General features: G+C 36.8%; 3 protein-coding genes and 1 long non-coding RNA gene across 5 annotated transcripts; 3 read left to right on the forward strand and 1 right to left on the reverse strand.

Annotated features, from left to right (window-relative positions):
• The first annotated feature begins 264 nt into the window (after positions 1-264).
• On the forward strand, positions 265-5,234 carry LOC124449690. 2 transcript variants are annotated; one of them, XM_047000655.1, is made up of 6 exons: positions 265-559; positions 2,936-2,977; positions 3,078-3,173; positions 3,653-3,736; positions 3,861-3,950; positions 4,132-5,234. In XM_047000655.1, the coding sequence occupies exons 1-6, from the start codon at positions 490-492 to the stop codon at positions 4,191-4,193; spliced, it is 444 nt and encodes a 147-aa protein (XP_046856611.1). In that variant the 5' UTR covers positions 265-489; the 3' UTR covers positions 4,194-5,234. The 2 variants fall into 2 exon arrangements, with proteins under 2 accessions (XP_046856611.1, XP_046856612.1); XM_047000656.1 differs by lacking the exon at positions 3,078-3,173.
• Positions 574-2,764, forward strand: LOC124449729. The gene is made up of 3 exons (XR_006949548.1): positions 574-810; positions 1,659-2,001; positions 2,704-2,764. It is a non-coding gene; the product is annotated as an uncharacterized LOC124449729 (long non-coding RNA).
• Positions 3,970-6,290, reverse strand: LOC124449693 (TNF receptor-associated factor 3-like). Its single transcript, XM_047000660.1, has 4 exons — positions 6,280-6,290; positions 5,898-6,061; positions 5,423-5,474; positions 3,970-4,440 (listed from the first exon to the last, which is right to left on the reverse strand). Exons 2-4 carry the CDS (start codon positions 6,041-6,043, stop codon positions 4,291-4,293), a joined length of 348 nt encoding a protein of 115 aa, XP_046856616.1. The 5' UTR covers positions 6,044-6,061; positions 6,280-6,290; the 3' UTR covers positions 3,970-4,290.
• A 3,673-nt stretch (positions 6,291-9,963) lies between these two features.
• On the forward strand, positions 9,964-13,529 carry LOC124449013. The gene is made up of 2 exons (XM_046999956.1): positions 9,964-11,652; positions 11,772-13,529. The coding sequence occupies exons 1-2, from the start codon at positions 9,964-9,966 to the stop codon at positions 13,527-13,529; spliced, it is 3,447 nt and encodes a 1,148-aa protein (XP_046855912.1).
• The last annotated feature ends 4,179 nt before the right edge of the window (positions 13,530-17,708 follow it).

The following is a 17,708-nucleotide window of genomic DNA, read 5'->3' on the forward strand; positions in this document are numbered from 1 at the left end:
ACTGAAAACTGAATAAATTTTTTTATATATAGACATATACACCACCTCCATTTGGTCCAAAAGCTTTGGTTTTATAAACAATGTTATACTCAGATATCTCAAGATTACAAGTATCATGTAAGCTATGTTTCTGCGATGAACACTACATCGGGTTTCTTGCTTGGCAGCGAAATCGCGAATTATTTTGAGCTTTTGTTTTTAAATGTGAAACCTAATTATATATGCAAAATGCACTTCCGGTTACCCACTAGAGATACAAATTACTATAAAAATGTATGTCGGATAACGTTTACAAACAAGGATTTTCGAATATTTAAGACATTTGGCGACGTTTTACTTATCTCAAATATCTGTCATGGATAAATAAAGTTATTTAAATCAATTTGACATCAAAATTATTTCGATACCTGTAAAATATCGGCGTTCGTGTTCATTTGAAAATCGCTCGTGCAAGAATCGAATTTGACTCATAGTTGCCAAGACAAGATAATGCGCAGCTCGTTTTCTAAGTTTAGAGGCAGTTATGATCTAGAATATGTTTCAATGCGTAAAAATTTTGGTAAGTACCTTTATTTTATCATTCTTTATAATCTGGAGATTGTCGTATGTTACTTTTGCCGTGACTTTATGAGTCCGGGTATATTGGTGTAGGAACAAACAAATTTACTAAGCTTGGTTTATTCTTAGTTTTAATTTCTATTTTTATTTTATAAAAATAATATTTTCACTACACCTTGCTACAGCGTTTGGATATGGTATTCATCAGTACGTATGGTTGTTATTGTCATAACATGTAGGGGCGGATCTAGGGTATGTCAAATCATTCACGCGACTGATGTTTATAGTTCAAAAATTACTTATCAAATTTAATGATTACAATGTTTTGTGATCATTGAATTCCCGATGTATAATCGTATGAATTTCATTGTCAAAATTCTGTTTTGTATCTGAAATCTTACGTAAATATCACGTTTTAGCATATCTGGAATTATATTAACTGACTGACTGATAAGCGGTGATGATTAATATTTTTTAACATGAGGTAATGTAATTATGTGAATTACAAAATGTCTTTGATTAAGAATCACGTAGCCTTAAACCTTAAAATAGTTGTACTTTCTATTGCAAATCACAGCAGTTTTTAAACAGTGATATAATTTTACAAAGAGGTAATTGAATGTTTGTTCATAACAATGCATGGTTGCTTTATAATACTAGTAAGTATCATTTGTCCAATTATTGCATTCAAGACAATATGTAGTTTACAACCCACTTTTTTATCTCTTAGATTGGTTTATTAACTTAGCCTATTTCTTTAGTAAGCTTGCAATGTCAGTTAAATTACTTTTATTTAGTTGCTTAGAACATTTTCCATTTGCTGTTGTTAGCAAGTAAACTATAATGTTATACTTAAAATTTTAGGGTTATGTATAAATTAGGTATGATGCATGTATGTAAAGAAGAGAATAAGTTACAAATAGTTGAGCAGACATATAAGTTACCATAACCTGTGAATGAGACTCATCATTTTTTGATTAAAACATTTTGCTAAATGTTGTGATCACCAGCACTTAGGGGGAATGGGTTATAACATTAGGATATGTTTAAATTAACCAAAAATAAATAGAGTGAAAGTTACATTTTATTATTTATTTTAGTTCATATAATAATGAAACATAACCGGGTGCAACACAGAAAAAACTGGATTGCTGCTAATACAGCTTTAAGATGCAGTGATGCAATGCCTAATGATGATGGCTGTAGTAATCTGTTCAATAATGTTTTTTATAATGACCGTGAACATTCACAACCTTTACAAAAAATCAACTTGAACCATTGCCAGTCCTCAACAAAGTTCTTTCTTTTTAAAAGTTGCTCTTAATGATTGTGATATTGGGGAAAATGACCGTGCTGTTTCTGGTGAAGTTGATATTTTGGATGTTTCTTTTTGCCATGGAAAAGCTGATTTTTAGTGCATGTGAATGCAGTCATTGGGGAAAGGTATTTTTCTGTTTCTTCTGATTTTGAAGATGTTAGTTTAAATGTTTCCTTTCAAGATGGGTTAGTTTATTGGTTGAATGAGTACTCAATTAAGCAAAATACTGTTGATGGTTTGCTTGCTCTTCTTAAGGATAATGGTCATCCAAATTTGCCTCTTTGTGCTCGCACTTTGTTGCATACATCAAGATGTATTCCCATTCAGAAAAAATCTGGCATGGATTTTGTGTACTTTTCTTTTGGTGAACAATTGTTAAAGCACTATCACAAGCATCCTTGTGAAACAGTTAAGAACATTAATCATCTTGAAATCTCTTTAAATGTTGATGGGCTTCCTTTGTTTAAAAGTTCTGCAAAAAATATATGGCCAGTGTTGTGTGCCATCTTGAATATAAAACCTGTTGTAGTGTTTCCTATTGTCCTAAGATGTGGTGACTACAAGCCAAGAGACTTGGAGTTTTTGGATGAGTTTATAGAAGATTTGAAGGGTATTTTAGAGAGGGGAGTCCAAGATGGGGAAAACGTTCTGACTGTTACAGTAAGGGGAATTGTTTGTGATGCTCCTGCAAGAGCACTTGTTAAAGGTACAAAATTTTGTACTGGTTATTTTGGTTATGACAAGTGTACACAAAAAGGGAAGTGGCTTGGTCGAGTGACTTACTCTCAAAATAATAATATAGACTTGTGCACTAATATTTCTTTTAGAAAGCAGATACAAGAAGAACATCATCGCTTTGTTAGCCCTTTCTGTCACTTGCCTGTTGATATGGTAAAACAATTTTCATATAACTACATGCGTCAATGAAATCTTATCAACAATTTCTAGAAGTAAGTACTGTAGTTGCAATGCAATAGGCCATTGCTTTATTCAAAGGATTGCAGTTTTTCACACATTGTTACGTTGCCTTTAAATGTAATGAGTGATTTTGCTTTTTAGATTTGCAGGCGTACAGCGAGCTGATCTCCCTTGCAGAAAAAGGTATAAGCGCTAATATAATCCTTGTACAAGTGGACAATTTTTTGACAGAAACATGCATGTATAAAATTTCTTATTTGATCTTAATATAATGTTGATCTAGATTTATATGACGGTGAACTAGCGCCAGGAATCCTAAACACAAAGGATTATGCAATAACTTCTCCATCTACTAGAAGGACACCATCTCAGTGTAGTGGTAAGTTTTCTGTCATCAGAACTGACTAATCATCAACTTTCATATAATATGTCGTCTAAAATGTTGAAATAATTTTGATTGATTCTTTTAAATAACTTTAACATTCGTTAAATTAAATCAAGATATGATTTAACATTCGTATTGTACATTTACTGTTTTTCTACGTCCATCGTTGCATTATAGGGCTTATGTATGTTCTACAGGGGCTGTAGGCGTTGGTCCTTTAAAATGTCGTTGTAATTAGTTGAAAAAATGTTAGTTATAGTTAAAATTGCAGTTTTGTTCACTATGATTTAAACAAAATACATTCGTTCAAATCTAATTCTCAGCGTTTGCTATCAAACTACTAAATAAAACGAGATTTTTATTTTAGTCACCTTTCTGTTTCTGATTTTTGAAACTTGTAGTGCCTTAATTTAAATGGCGTTCGTGCGTTCAATAAAGATATATTTTAAACCCAGTACGTGTCTTCTCTGAAGATACAAGCAACGTCTCTTCACAAGGAATTCCTACAACTGGCACAACAAGAGAAAGACATTCTCAACGAAACAGTGGTGTCTTAGGCAAGCTTTTCTTACAATTCATTATTGCATATTTTGTTGTTACGTTTTCATTTACGTTCATTTCGTGTCGTTTGAAATGTTTTTTTTTCTTCGCAACTAATTGTGTCACGTGATTGCTTTGCAGATTCGCATGACCTTTCATCGCACGAAACGCCTTCGACAAGTTTTATGAACAAAACACCTGCAGGAAGACGTTCTCAACCAAACGTTAATGGTACCTTCTCTACAGTATATAGTTTTTGAATAGCGTTGTTATTATGTACGCGTATTCAATTAGCAATTTGATGCGATTTTTATTTGAATTTTCTTGTTAGCATGTTGTAAGGTTTTATATTTTTAAGATATTACGTAGGTTATACGTAAGTTATTCTATTATTTTCTTATCTATCTTGTAGGCTTCCAAAGATCAGTTCTCACCAAACTGGAAACATTAATTAATAAGCAAGAAGAAACGTAGTCAATATTGCGTGCTCTGTTAAGCGTTACGAAAGGTGTAGACGAGCACGAAATTGTGGAAGATGTTGTACCTAATCCCTTAGATTCGGTGTATCCCTTTATAAGTGAAAATGCCACAATTTTTTGATTAATTTCAGTGCCCAACTCACCTCCAATTCTTCGTGTGTACCAAACCATTTACACTCTTCAGATGGACAGTGTAATTGAATCTTTTTTAACTCACGCTTCGTAAAAGCATCCGGGAAAACCTAGATGGATCCATGGAAATTGATCTTTTATGAAACAAGATTAAATGTAGCAAAAGACAGAGTCACTTCACTTCACTAAAATGCAAGTTTGCACTAGACGTTAAATGAAACAGTAACGTAAATTTCTTACAAGAACTGTTGGCAAACTTTTTTGAAGTAGAATTCACCGACGCACTAACGCTAAGTGCAAAGGCTCTCAACATGTAAACTCAACAACGAGCTCAACATATTCAACACCGTGTTTAGGAGAGTTGAGTAGTAGCTATTAAGCGGGGTTGAGCGTTGTTGAGTGAAGTTTAAACTTGCTCAAAATTTCCACTCAACAGCACTCAACATTTGCTTTATTCCATGGTCACCAAACCGCACCTCAACTTTGTTTATAGTGCAATGAAACTTCTGGTTTTTAAAACAGCACACTCAACATGTTGAGCGAAAGCATGAACACTACCTGTGCAGCTTATATTGTTGTTATTTACCTGGTCACTGAACCGTTTATGTACCTGTATATACGCTGTTGCTAGGCATGGTGGAATATTTTATCTCATGATCCTAGGCGATAACATTTCAAGACTCAACATGTTGAGAACGTTTGCACACATCGTTTAGCATCACTCATCAAACAAAAAACAATGTTTAGCGCATGTTGAGTCAACATATTGAGAACGTTTGCACGTAGCTTTGACAACCCAAGTTGCAAAAGGATTTTCTATGTCACAAGACACGACAATATACGTAAATCGTTGTATTATTTTTTAGAACTCAAAGAGTAATTATAATTATAGTTGTTAAGCCAACATGTTTATTTAGTTGTGCTATGCTAATTTTTCTTTGCTCATTAACTGACCTACCCTGTAATATGGAAAATATTATGTACTAAAATTTACAAAGCAGGACTAAACTGGCGGGATGGCTACGCTAATGATCGATAGCAACAAGACTGTAATTGAAGTTTCTGTCAAATCTTTGCAATATTTCCACCTACGTTTTCCTTGGTCAAATTTTCTTTATCTTCAGGACATTTTGGATCAGGATTTCTACAGATTAAAAAAAGGCAAAAACTACTAACAAGAATGATCAATTTCGAAGAGTGGATGGCGTAGCCAGTTAGACAGTTAAATAGGGGGGGGGGGTCAATATTTCTAAATGCATGTTCTGATAAATTACGTTCCTAGGAAAGCAGTTGTTATTTAGGATTATAAAAATATGATGAACTATGATGAGCTCTCCCTAGTCTCCTACGCAACAGTTTTTAACCGAAGTCGTATCAAGAGAACTAATAAACAATTTTGACGCCCTAACAGCTAGGCACCGACTTAATTGAACAAGATGATACGCATGAATACTTTGGGATATGTGATACGATATTGGGATGCATAATAGGTTGTCTATTGAAAGAGCATGTATGACAACTACTATAACTTTGTATAGATGATTTGTTACAGAAAAAATGACGTTACCCAAGAATAATGTCCATACAAGATTTACAAAACAAATGTCCACACATGGTCTGCATTGGATTGATTAGAAGGTGATGACAGTAAGTACAAATGTACTTCGCTGGGATTTTTTCTCGATCTTCATCACGGATCTTGATTCCACGCATCGTTAACAAAGTCAAAATCTGTTTTCAAAGAAAAAAAGTTTAAAACACGTAACTAGCATACCGAAAAATAAACACAAAAACCACGTTTCTTTAAATACCGAAGAAAAGAGAAAAACACCTGCAGTTTATTGAAAAATAAGAAAGACTTTTGAGCAAATGCACCTTACGTGATCAGGATTTTGAAATATGTTTAGATGCCTTGATTTTTTTGTGCTTTTTCCTTCATTTCTACTTACTTAACGCTGTTATACCAACAATAAGAGCTTTTGCTATAACAGACAGTGACAGCGGAAGACGTTTTGTATAGAGCGGTGTAGCAAATAACTATAAACGTCGTAGCAGGCGCTTGGCATTCGGACTATTAAGCAAAGTTTCGGCTTCATTAGGTCATGCTGTATGAGAGAGACAGACAGTATGAGAGGCCATTTATATGTCAATTGTTTTCCATTATCGAACAGGAACTTATTTCAGAAAAAAACATTGAAAAGCTCTTTGTAACAATGAATAATTGAATAATGGGAGGGGGGTCTTGGCACCTCCATCTTAATCATTTCAGGGGCTGCAACCTCCTTAGCCACCCATCCCCCTACCTTTGGTCACAGTTTAAATGGAAAGTTATTGTTTATTTGATTGTTGGTTGACTGATTAATACTGACTATCTTCTGCTATAGTTACATTCAATTATCTCAATTTAACTTTGAGTGACTTTTATGTTAACACTGTACAAGATTCATTGACACTCCGCAAAGAAAATTTCCCTTGACAAATGCAAATCACAAAAATCACTAGAAATGACCTGTATGTAAATATTCTGTGGCATTAATGTTCATTTTAAGGATGAACACTTGAAATAAATAAATTATGTAATGGTTTTCACCATGATGCCTGTAAATACATGGCAATCAAACATCATTAACTTTAAAGCAAGAAGCTAAAAGTGTAGGTGTTTTTCCTATAATGGATGGACACCCACATTTCAAATGAACATGTTCTCTGTACAGACACCCTGATACCATGGTCAGGAATAAAATTTTGTTGCTCACAAATCTAGCCAATGCCAGCATATTTTACGTATGTAGACTTATGTATGATAGTGGTATGGTACCTAATCATGCATTCAATTTTTTACAATCTGGGTGATGTTTTATCCCTTCTATTGCAAGATTAACTTGGCTTAACAGTATGCATAGAATAGAAAAGGTAACTTACCCACTTGAGTCCTGGCCCTGTATCTTACAAGTTTAGTGATGGAGTTAGAACACAGAAGGAATCAATCTTTCTTTGCACCTTAAAAAAATACACAAAATGTGAAATGTGAAACTGGGGATAAATTTAGTGCATTCACTTCAAGACAGGGATGGATGAAGAATGATTTTATGGGGGGACAGGTGGTGCTTTGGTTTCGATAAGACATTTTTGGATGTCATTGTGTCATCCTGTTACTTATAGCATAGGTAGCCTAGTGGAAAATATTTTTGAAGTGTGCTCCACAGAATACAAATCATAATTGCTTTTTTCTCAATTCCTTTATGTATTAATACTTAGAGGACAATTCGTACAACGAGTAACCAATGCAAGGAAGAGTGAGAAATTTTAGATTTCAAAGCCATTTTCAGCATTTTAGAGCAATACAAAATGCTTTATGTGGACATTGTTTTTTCTAAAAAAAAAGAAACTTGAAGTGAACAATACTTGAATGTTTTGCCAACTGTTAAGGCTCATTAGCATGCTTAGTAGCATAAAATTTACTTTACAACAATGCTATTTCAAAACAGAGATAGTCTTTAAAAATTTCTACCAAATTGTCAGGCATAGACCCCCCTAGTAGCCCCCATTCACACCTCTATGTAATGAGTTAAGTTAGAATTGAGGTACTACAAGGGACAGTTCATAAATGTAAAAAAGCTCAGACTTCAAACCGTGCATATTTATTGAACCCTTAACCCATTTCCACTTACAGTGGCAGAAAATTCACCTTTTGAGAAAAAATTCAAAATTTTTTTCTACCAAAGATTAAACAATAAGTATCAGAGAGGAAATTTTGCAATTAAGGACAGCTTAATGCCATTGTCGGAAAGTATAAACAGTTTTGTTAACGCGTGGGTCGCGCGAGACCAAAGTCGGGAAGGGCCGGTTCGTACCGGTAGAGACAACAACAACACTTGTAGAGAAAAAAAGAGGGACAGCATGTTAGAGCTGTTGATAGCACATTTGTAATTGTTTCAAGCGAGAGGGACAATAAATATTGTTAAAACGAAACTGTGTGAGTGATTTTCTGTGTTGGGCAAACAAATCCCGACAAGTGGCACCCCCGATGGGACGAGATTAACATGGATAAACTAGTAAAAGCGATCGAGACGAAAATCCAATTCCTGAAGTTCACAAACGAGAAAACAGTAAATATCTTGGGGAAAAATGACTTGGCAGGAATGGAGAGACAGAGGAAGACTTTACAAAGGAAAACCGAAGAAGTACACGCTTTAAAAGAGCAGATTCAGGAATTAAACTTTGAGAGCGGCGAAAACGCAGACAATGTACGAGACTGGACGGAGAAAATTGAAGGGAAACTGGCAGAATTCGAGAACGCTATACGGGAGTTGAAACACGAACAAGATCGGGTTAAGGGCGAAGAAGATTTGAAACTAGAACAAACTAAATTTGAGCGTCGCATGAAGCACGAGAAGGCCTTGTCTGAAAATCGAGAAAAGTCCACAAGCGGAAAAAATGGCGCCACCAAATTGACGACAAAATTACCGAAACTGGTTATTACCAAGTTTACCGGACAACATACGGACTGGCTTAGATTTTGGGGCAGTTTAATGCTGAAATTGACAATTCGGATGTCTCTAGTATAACCAAATTTTCATACTTAAAGGAGCTTGTCGAACCAAAAGTGCGGTCATGTATTGATGGATTACCATTCACATCAGAGGGATATGAACGAGCTAAGAACATTTTGACGACTAAATACGGCAAAACCAGCGAAATCATCAACGCTTATGTTCAAAACATCATCAACCTGCCCAACATTCAAGGAACTAAGCCTGGTAAAATCCATGCATTTTATGAAACACTACTAACAAGTGTACAATCTCTCGAGACACTTGGGAAACTCAAGGAAGTATCAGGCTATGTCAGAATGACAATTGACAAACTAGAAGGAATTCGAAGCGATCTTGTGAGAACCGATGACGACTGGCAAGAATGGAGGTTTCCGGAGTTCATCGAAGCGCTAAGAAAGTGGACGGTGAGAAATCCAGTCAAACAAGATGATGGCTCTCAGGACAGGCATAGCAAATCAAGGAGCTTTCAAGTTCGTCGAGAATAAAGGGGTGTGTATATTGCAATGATACTAGTCATCGATCTGCTGAGTGTAAAAAGGTGGTCAGTGTTAGTGATCGTAGAAGAATTCTTGGAGAAAAGAAACTGTGCTTCAACTGTACGGGTCCACGACACAAGGCGTCTGAATGTCGTAGCCAACAAACATGCCAACATTGCAAAAGAAGGCATCACTCATCCATCTGCGATAAAAGACCAAATGAGCAAGAAGGCGTTAAACCACAAACCGAACAAATGCTGGTAGCAAAGGGGGAGAACAAGGTGATATATCCAATCGTTCTGGTCAAAGTTGACGGAATTATTTGCAGAGCACTTCTAGACACAGGGCTGGGAGCTCGACGCTTCAGGAGCGCTGGTGGAGAGATTGAATAAGCGACCGGTGCGGAAGGTGTTCAAAAGGATAGAAATGATGATGCAGTCTACAAGCCGTATAATTGAGGTACACGGTAACAATCAGTGACTTAGACGAAACACAAGCTCAAAACTGAAGTAACAAAGGTCGACCGAATAACTTACTCCTCGTTGACAATCCTAAATATGAAGAAGTTTTAAGTAAGTTTGATCATCTCAAGAAGGTCAAAATGGATGATACTGATGCAAAACCTCAACTTCCTGTCCATTTAATTTTGGGTGCGAGTGATTATGCTAAGATCAAAACTGCTACGGAGCCCTGCATTGGTGAACCTGGTGAACCAGTAGCTGAACTCACTAAATTTGGTTGGACATTGTTATCACCAGGAACTGAGGAGGATCTCACGAAATCATTGTTTGCAAGGTCTTCTATGGAAGATTACAGGAAATTATGCGACCTAGACGTGCTTGGTTTGGAAGATCAGTCAAATGGAGATGAAACAATCTACCAGGATTTTAAAGATCAGTTAATCCAAAGTCCAGAAGGATGGTATGAGACAGGGCTTTTGTACAAGCCAACCACCAGCAGTCTACCTAGTAATAAGGCAGGGAGCCTTGCGAGGCTTGGCAAATTAGTCAAAAGGCTTGAGAAAAAGCCAAGACTCTTTGAACAGTACCAGCAGATAATGAAAGAACAGGAAGAACAAGGAATCATTGAGAAGGTGACACATGAAGCAAAGGGACGTGAATTCTACCTCCCACACAAACCGGTAGTCAGAGAATCAGCAGAAAGTACTAAAGTTCGCGTGGTTTATGATGCCTCAGCCAAGGAAAGGGAAGACTCACCATCATTGAACGACTGTTTGGAAACAGGGCCGATATTACAGAATCTCTTGTGGAATGTTCTTGTGAGCAATCGGTTCAAGCCTGTAGCACTTTCAGCGGATTTAAAGCAAGCGTTCTTACAGATCAGGATAAAGCAAAAAGACCGAGATGTCTTACGGTTTCATTGGTTGAGCAAAGAAGACCCCAAGCAAGTCGAAGTTTACCGATTTACGCGAGCTCTGTTTGGATTAAATCAATCACCGTTTCTTTTAGCTGGGACACTCAATCAACATCTCAACAGTCAAGAACAGGAGTTTCCAAAAGAAGTAGCTGAGATAAGAGATAGCTTGTACGTTGATGACCTGCTTACGGGAGGGTGCATTGTGGAGGAAGTACAACAGTTGAAAGAAACCGCAATCAAAATCTTTGATAGAGCTAAATTCACTCTGCACAAATGGCACTCAAATCTTAAAGAACTGGAAGCGAGCGAGCCAGTGGTCAGTGACGCAGCGGTCGATCAAAGTTACGCTAACCAACGACTGGGCGTTAGAGAAAATGAGACAAAACTATTGGGCATGCCTTGGAACAAAAGCAAAGATACAATCGGTGTCCATTTCCCCGAAAAATTCAACGAAGAAAACGTAACAAAACGGATAGTACTTAGCGAGATTGCTTCAATCTTTGATCCTCTCGGTTTAGTTTCGCCAATTAGTGTACTTGGGAAGATGATCTATAGGGACATCTGTGAAGCTAATTTACCCTGGGACGAACAACTTTCTCATAACCTGATGCACCGTTGGCGCAACTGGTGTACTAGAGTACCAAGTATAATTGAAGTGCCCAGGAGTTTAGTCACACACAGAGAAAGGATACAAGCCATAGATTTGCACGCATTTGGAGATGCTAGTGGCCAAGGTACGTCAGCAGCCGTGTATGCAGTTATCCTACAAGGCAAGGGTATCGGTCAAGGACTCATAACAGCTAAATCAAGATTGGCAAAGAAAGGGTTGACCATTCCAAGACTTGAGTTAGTCTCTGCTCAAATGGCAGCAAGGCTGATGGACAACGTGCGATCCGTTCTTGAAGGGTTGCCTGTAAGGCATTGTGTTGGATGGCTTGACAGCATGGTTGCCTTATACTGGATAAATGGAAGTGGAAATTACAAGCAAATCGGGTAAAGGTAATTAGAGAAAAGAATTACATTTCATGGAAGCACGTGGGAACAAAAGATAATCCCGCCGATATTGGAAGCCGATGCTGCAACGGAGATCAGTTGTCTGAAAAATGGCTTGAAGGACCAAAATGGCTTTCCAACCCTGAAAAATGGCCAAGGGAAGTAACCATAGAAGCTACAGTTGAGACGGAAGCGGAAGTAAAGAAATGCAAAGAAGTCTTCATGCCTGCAGTTCAACTAGAGGAGGACAGGTTTTCAGCAATCTTGGCGAAATACCCCTATTGGAAAACCATGAGAATAACAGCATGGGTGTTCAGGTTCGTGTATAACCTCAAGAAAAAACAGCAACGTCGACGGGGTCCACTCACGACTAACGAGCTACAAACACAAGTTCTCTGGTGGCTGAAAAGAGAACAGCTGCGCTTTGAAAACTCGGATCAGATGAGAGAAGACACTCAACGCTTAAACCTTAAGAAAAATGAGGAAGGAGTGCTGGAATGTCGCGGAAGGATGCAAGGAGAATGCCCGATCTACATTCCACCAGAGTCCGAATTAGCAAAGAAGTTGGTCATGCACGAACATTTACGCACTCTCCATGGGGGAGTCAGTCTGACAATGACTGCGGTGAGGGAAAATTACTGGATACCACGTCTTCGACAACTCACAAAAAAGGTCAGAAGCAGATGCAACGGTTGCAAGAGGTTCCAAGCGAGTGCATTCGCCAAACCACCCACTGGCAACCTCCCAAAGGACCGCACAGAAGGATCACGGCCATTCCAAGTCATAGGTGTGGATTACGCAGGTCCGTTCATCTATAAGAAACGAGCAGGTAAAGAAGGAAAAGCGTACCTACTCCTCGTGGGATGCAGCTTAACAAGAGCGGTTCACTTGGAGATGCTACCAGATATGTCAACAGAAGAATTCGTGCATAGCTTCAGGAAGTTAGTTGCTAGACGTGGCAAGCCAGATAAAGTGTACTCAGATAATGCCAAGACCTTTGTGGCCGCAGCCAAACGTGTTCGGAAAATCTCAAGAGATGAACAAGTTCATGACTATCTTGCTAAGAACAATATCAAGTGGCAATTCAACCTAAGCAAGGCCCCTTGGTGGGGTGGACAGTATGAAAGACTGATAGGATTGGTGAAACAAGCATTTTATAAGGTAGTTGGTCGATCAAGTCTCACATGGAAAGAATTGGAAGGGGTAATCCTTGATGTGGAGATATGTCTAAACAATAGACCTCTAGCGTATGTGGAAGACGACCACGAATTGCCAATTCTTACACCAAATGCCATGATAACTGGCCAACCGTCCGTCTCAGTGATTGAAAATGATGAAACAAGTGAAGAAGAGGAATTAAGGAAAAGAGCAAAACATATTCAGCGATGTAAGAAAGCCATATGGAAGATGTGGACGGGGGAGTATCTAAGATCATTAAGAGAGAGACATAACCTGAAACATGGAAAAATGGGAAAATCTCCAGAAGTGGGTGACGTAGTGCTAATAAAAGGAGAAGAAAGAAATCGAGGAAAATGGAGTGTAGGTATCGTAGAGGAACTGTATGAGGGAAGGGATGGAGTTGTTCGAGGAGCAAAGATTAAAACACGGAAAACGCATATTGACCGAGCACCACAGCATCTATTCCCATTAGAACTACATAGAGTAGAAGATGCAAAAGTAGCCACAGAAAACAATACCCTGGATCCAGACGCGAAAGAATTCCGGCCTAGAAGAAACGCAGCAGTAGTGGCAAGAGAGAGGATGCAGGAAGTCTCAAACCTTGAGGATAGTAGTTAGTGACATTTGTCACTGGCGAGACAAATGGGGGGAGGGTGTCGGAAAGTATAAACAGTTTTGTTAACGCGTGGGTCGCGCGAGACCAAAGTCGGGAAGGGCCAGTTCGTACCGGTAGAGACAACAACAACACTTGTAGAGAAAAAAAGAGGGACAGCATGTTAGAGCTGTTGATAGCACATTTGTAATTGTTTCAAGCGAGAGGGACAATAAATATTGTTAAAACGAAACTGTGTGAGTGATTTTCTGTGTTGGGCAAACAAATCCCGACAGCCATCAAAGTTTATGAAGCCTTTCAGTAGACTATTATCTTCTGTAAGTCCATGCAAGTTGTGCTATATAGCAATTACCATTAGCATTGTACTTGCCAAAAAAAACAGAATGTAACCAGCATGTCTTTAATCATGTAATTACATGAATGTTAAAATTGGTTCATGTGTCAAGCTTACTGGCTATGATAAATATCTTTTCATAGAATCAAAACTACTTAAAATGTAAATCTAAAACAAGTTAGTTTAAAAATTATAATGATCATCCGAAAAATTACCTAGTGATCATGAAAACTACTTGGCTATTTTGCCAAATTTCAAGGCTTATCTGCATACCTAGGAACACATCTTTACTTTATAGAAAATGTTTTTCATACATCAATAGCCCTTAGGAATTATGGCAAACAATCTAATATGAGCCGTAGATCAACACACCTTGACATTTCTACATGAGGTGTTCAGTTAGAAAAGGGGACAATATGTGACATGGCACAACATTTCATGTATGTGAAATAGCTCAGGTTTAATACTATCCCAGTCAAATTGTCAAAATAAAAAGCTTCATGGATCTGAAAGAGTCATAATCACAGGTTATAGTAAACAGTTTATCATGTAATCAATATTAGTTTTCTCAAATCTTAAACAATGTATAGTATAATTGTCCAATGATTGAATGATCAATGATCATAAACTGAAAAGCCCAAAACATTTGTTTATAATATGGTATATAATAACATGGCACCTTATAGCTACAGATTTTTTCCATTGAAATACTTGGCCATATAACGGCCAAGATTCCCCAAGCACTAAAGAAATCATAGCTAAAAGTCCTCGGCAACAACCATTTTAGAAGCATCAATCTGCTTACCATACGCCATATTGACATAAATCGCATCACACACTCGCATAAATTGACTTTGATATTTTACATTCATGCATACACTTCAGTTGTCCTTTACTTACGATTTTGGATGTAAGTTTCTGCTGCGAAATCTCTAACAAAATGATGGCTTGCTTTTGAACATCGATGACTGAAATGTCTCTCGCGTCTTTGCCCAAACATTTACAATTCATTCATAAATTTTTCACCCTCTTGAAAAAAATCGCAATCTGGACAGCAGCATTCATGTCAATATATGAATTTGTAAAAGATTTTCCCAAATTTCTGCGGTGGCGCTGATTATAGTTTCTATCATGCTTTAGCAAATTACTATAAAACGATCAAACATACAATTTAGATCAGTGTTGCCAGATGAAATTTTAAAAATTCATGCTCGCTTGCGTCAAAAGTTCACAAAAATTGCAAAAAGTTCATATTACATCTAATTTTTAAGATCGGAAGTTAACGGATTAACTCGGACATTTTCGGAAAACCTCGGAAGTTTTCGACAACCCTCGGAAATATTCGAAAAACATCGGATTATCTTAAAATCGTCGTTGTTTTGAAAGAACTGTCGAGCTATGAAGATTTTTTTTTCATTGAACTATGATTTATCTATACATTCTTTATGAAAATGATGAAAATACAAAAATACGTAATATTTAGAAAAGTTCACAAAAAGTTTACAAACTTTTAACATTCATGAAATGTTCATGAAGAGAGTAAAAAGTTCACAAATCTGTGAACAGTGTTCACGATTTGGCAACACTAATTCAGACAGTAAGCATGACAATGTTACCTCAGCTGGCTATCAGTCGAAATCGGTCAAACCAATCACACAGTAAGATAAAACCTTAAACGAACCAATTACATGAGAGCAATTAGACACCGTTATCGGTCCGGCCACTCCTCTTATCGATCGTTATTATTCCAGATCGTCCACTGATCTGGCTATTGACCAATGGAATGGCTTTAATTAGCCGTTCTTGAACTCCGTTATCAGTCGAACCAGTCGAGCCACCACGCTTATCGGTCAGTTAATATAATTCCAGATGTGTTTAAATCCACTGATCTGTTTGCTAACGTGATATTTACGTAAGATTTCAGATAAAAAACAGAATTTTGACAATTAAATTCAAACGATTATACATCAGAAATTCAATGATCACAAAAAAATTTAATCGTTAAGTTTGATAAGTAATTTCTGAACTATAAACATTAGTCGCGTGACTGATTTGACATACCCTAGATCCGCCCCTGATTTAAATGATGTTGAATGACATTAAAAATCAGACATGCTATATGATACGTTTCAGAAATGAGCAGAAAATACATTGTACACAATGATATACTCACACTTCCTAGCAATGTGCGAAAATCGTCAAAAATTTAGTATTTTCAAAATGTTATTAAAAAAATAACAAAAGTACACTACCGTTTCTCCAAAAATAGAAATACCAATGACGCTTCCATGTAAAATCATTACAAGTCATGTGCTTTTAGATTTATCGGTCGAGTGACATAGGACCTGAGTTTCTATGATTTGAGCACGCGACCTTTCACGTGACAAGCAAAGTGTAGACTTTCGGCAAGTGTATGATGCGTGCTACAGCAAACAGTGAGCATGAAGCACATTTTTGAAAACTTAAGCAGTTTTTAAAGTTTGATGTAAATTACTTAAATATGTATTATTTTTTGAAATATGTTCATTTTGTGACAACACATTTAGCACGTTATCCACATGTACACACGTACCTCCTTTTATAGTTTTAAATTTCATTTGACAACACTTATTTTAGATCGAAAATGTAGTTAGAGTTTATGGAATAAAAAATATTGCCGAAAAATACTCATAAAAAAATCGCAGCAGGCAACAATTATTCTTCACCCAAATCAAGGAAGTGCAACCAATGGTGCTCAAATTTCGTCGAACATTCGCTTTTGGAACAATCCACATGAAATATGGATATTATTCATATCAAACGAGCGCCAGCGAGGTTGCACTCTAATCTCGACAGTATAGATAAGCTAGAGAACATTCGAGAACATTCGCAGTCTTCCATGAACTGTGTATAGTAAACAGACCAATAAGTCGCATAATCCACTAAGATTTACACAAATTGTTTGTGATTTTTCCTCCACCCTTTGTATCAAATATTTTAAACAAATATCGGAATTAATCTGCCCTTTTTTATTGCAGGCTAATAAACAAGACGATGAAAATTGGTGGTTGACATTTACTATGTTTTAAAATTTCAGCTATAATGTTCAAACAAAATGTTTTCTTGCATATTAAACACGCCATTTCAATACTTTTATGGAATATATTATGAAATGGAATCTTCAGAATTTTTTACTCTCATACTTGAAGTTTCATGACATGCCCAATCCACGTGGATAGGCAGCTGCTGCGAAATTTTCATTAACCATCACCAACCTGTATTACCTACTGCAGGAATAGTAGACTTTGAAAATTATATCAACCTTCGTGCATTTCAAAGTGCCTAATTATTGTAAATATTATGTTATGGGCAATTAGCATAATAGAAATGGGAGTTGTAAATACTGTGATAATCATATCACATCATCTGTACTGGGGTGCACCAATGGAAATAGATTTATCTTTGGGCAGAGACCAATAAAAAATATTGCCTAGGCATAAAACTTTGTCCAACTGATTATGTGAATAAAACAAACAGCAAACATTAAATGAAGCATACCAGGTACTGTATTCAATAGAGACATAATGAAATAGAGCATCAACGAACAAAACAGAAGTTTGTAGTTCAGAAGATACAAGTATTTTCAATACAAGGGAGGCCGAAGCTTGATATATAAGGGCGCTATATTTATATATTAATATTGTACAATTCGTAATAATGATTGATTTCAATACAAAACAATACAGAAGTATGTGCATATATGAATATTATTAGCCCCCCCTGCTTAATTAAGTAACAAACCCAAATGCAAATGCAACATCCCATAGTTGCCAGTAAAAATGAAGCACTTAAACGTTAGCAGATTAGTTGA

This window comes from Xenia sp. Carnegie-2017, unplaced genomic scaffold, assembly GCF_021976095.1.
Source record: "Xenia sp. Carnegie-2017 unplaced genomic scaffold, XeniaSp_v1 HiC_scaffold_23, whole genome shotgun sequence".
Taxonomy (NCBI): domain Eukaryota; kingdom Metazoa; phylum Cnidaria; class Anthozoa; order Malacalcyonacea; family Xeniidae; genus Xenia; species Xenia sp. Carnegie-2017.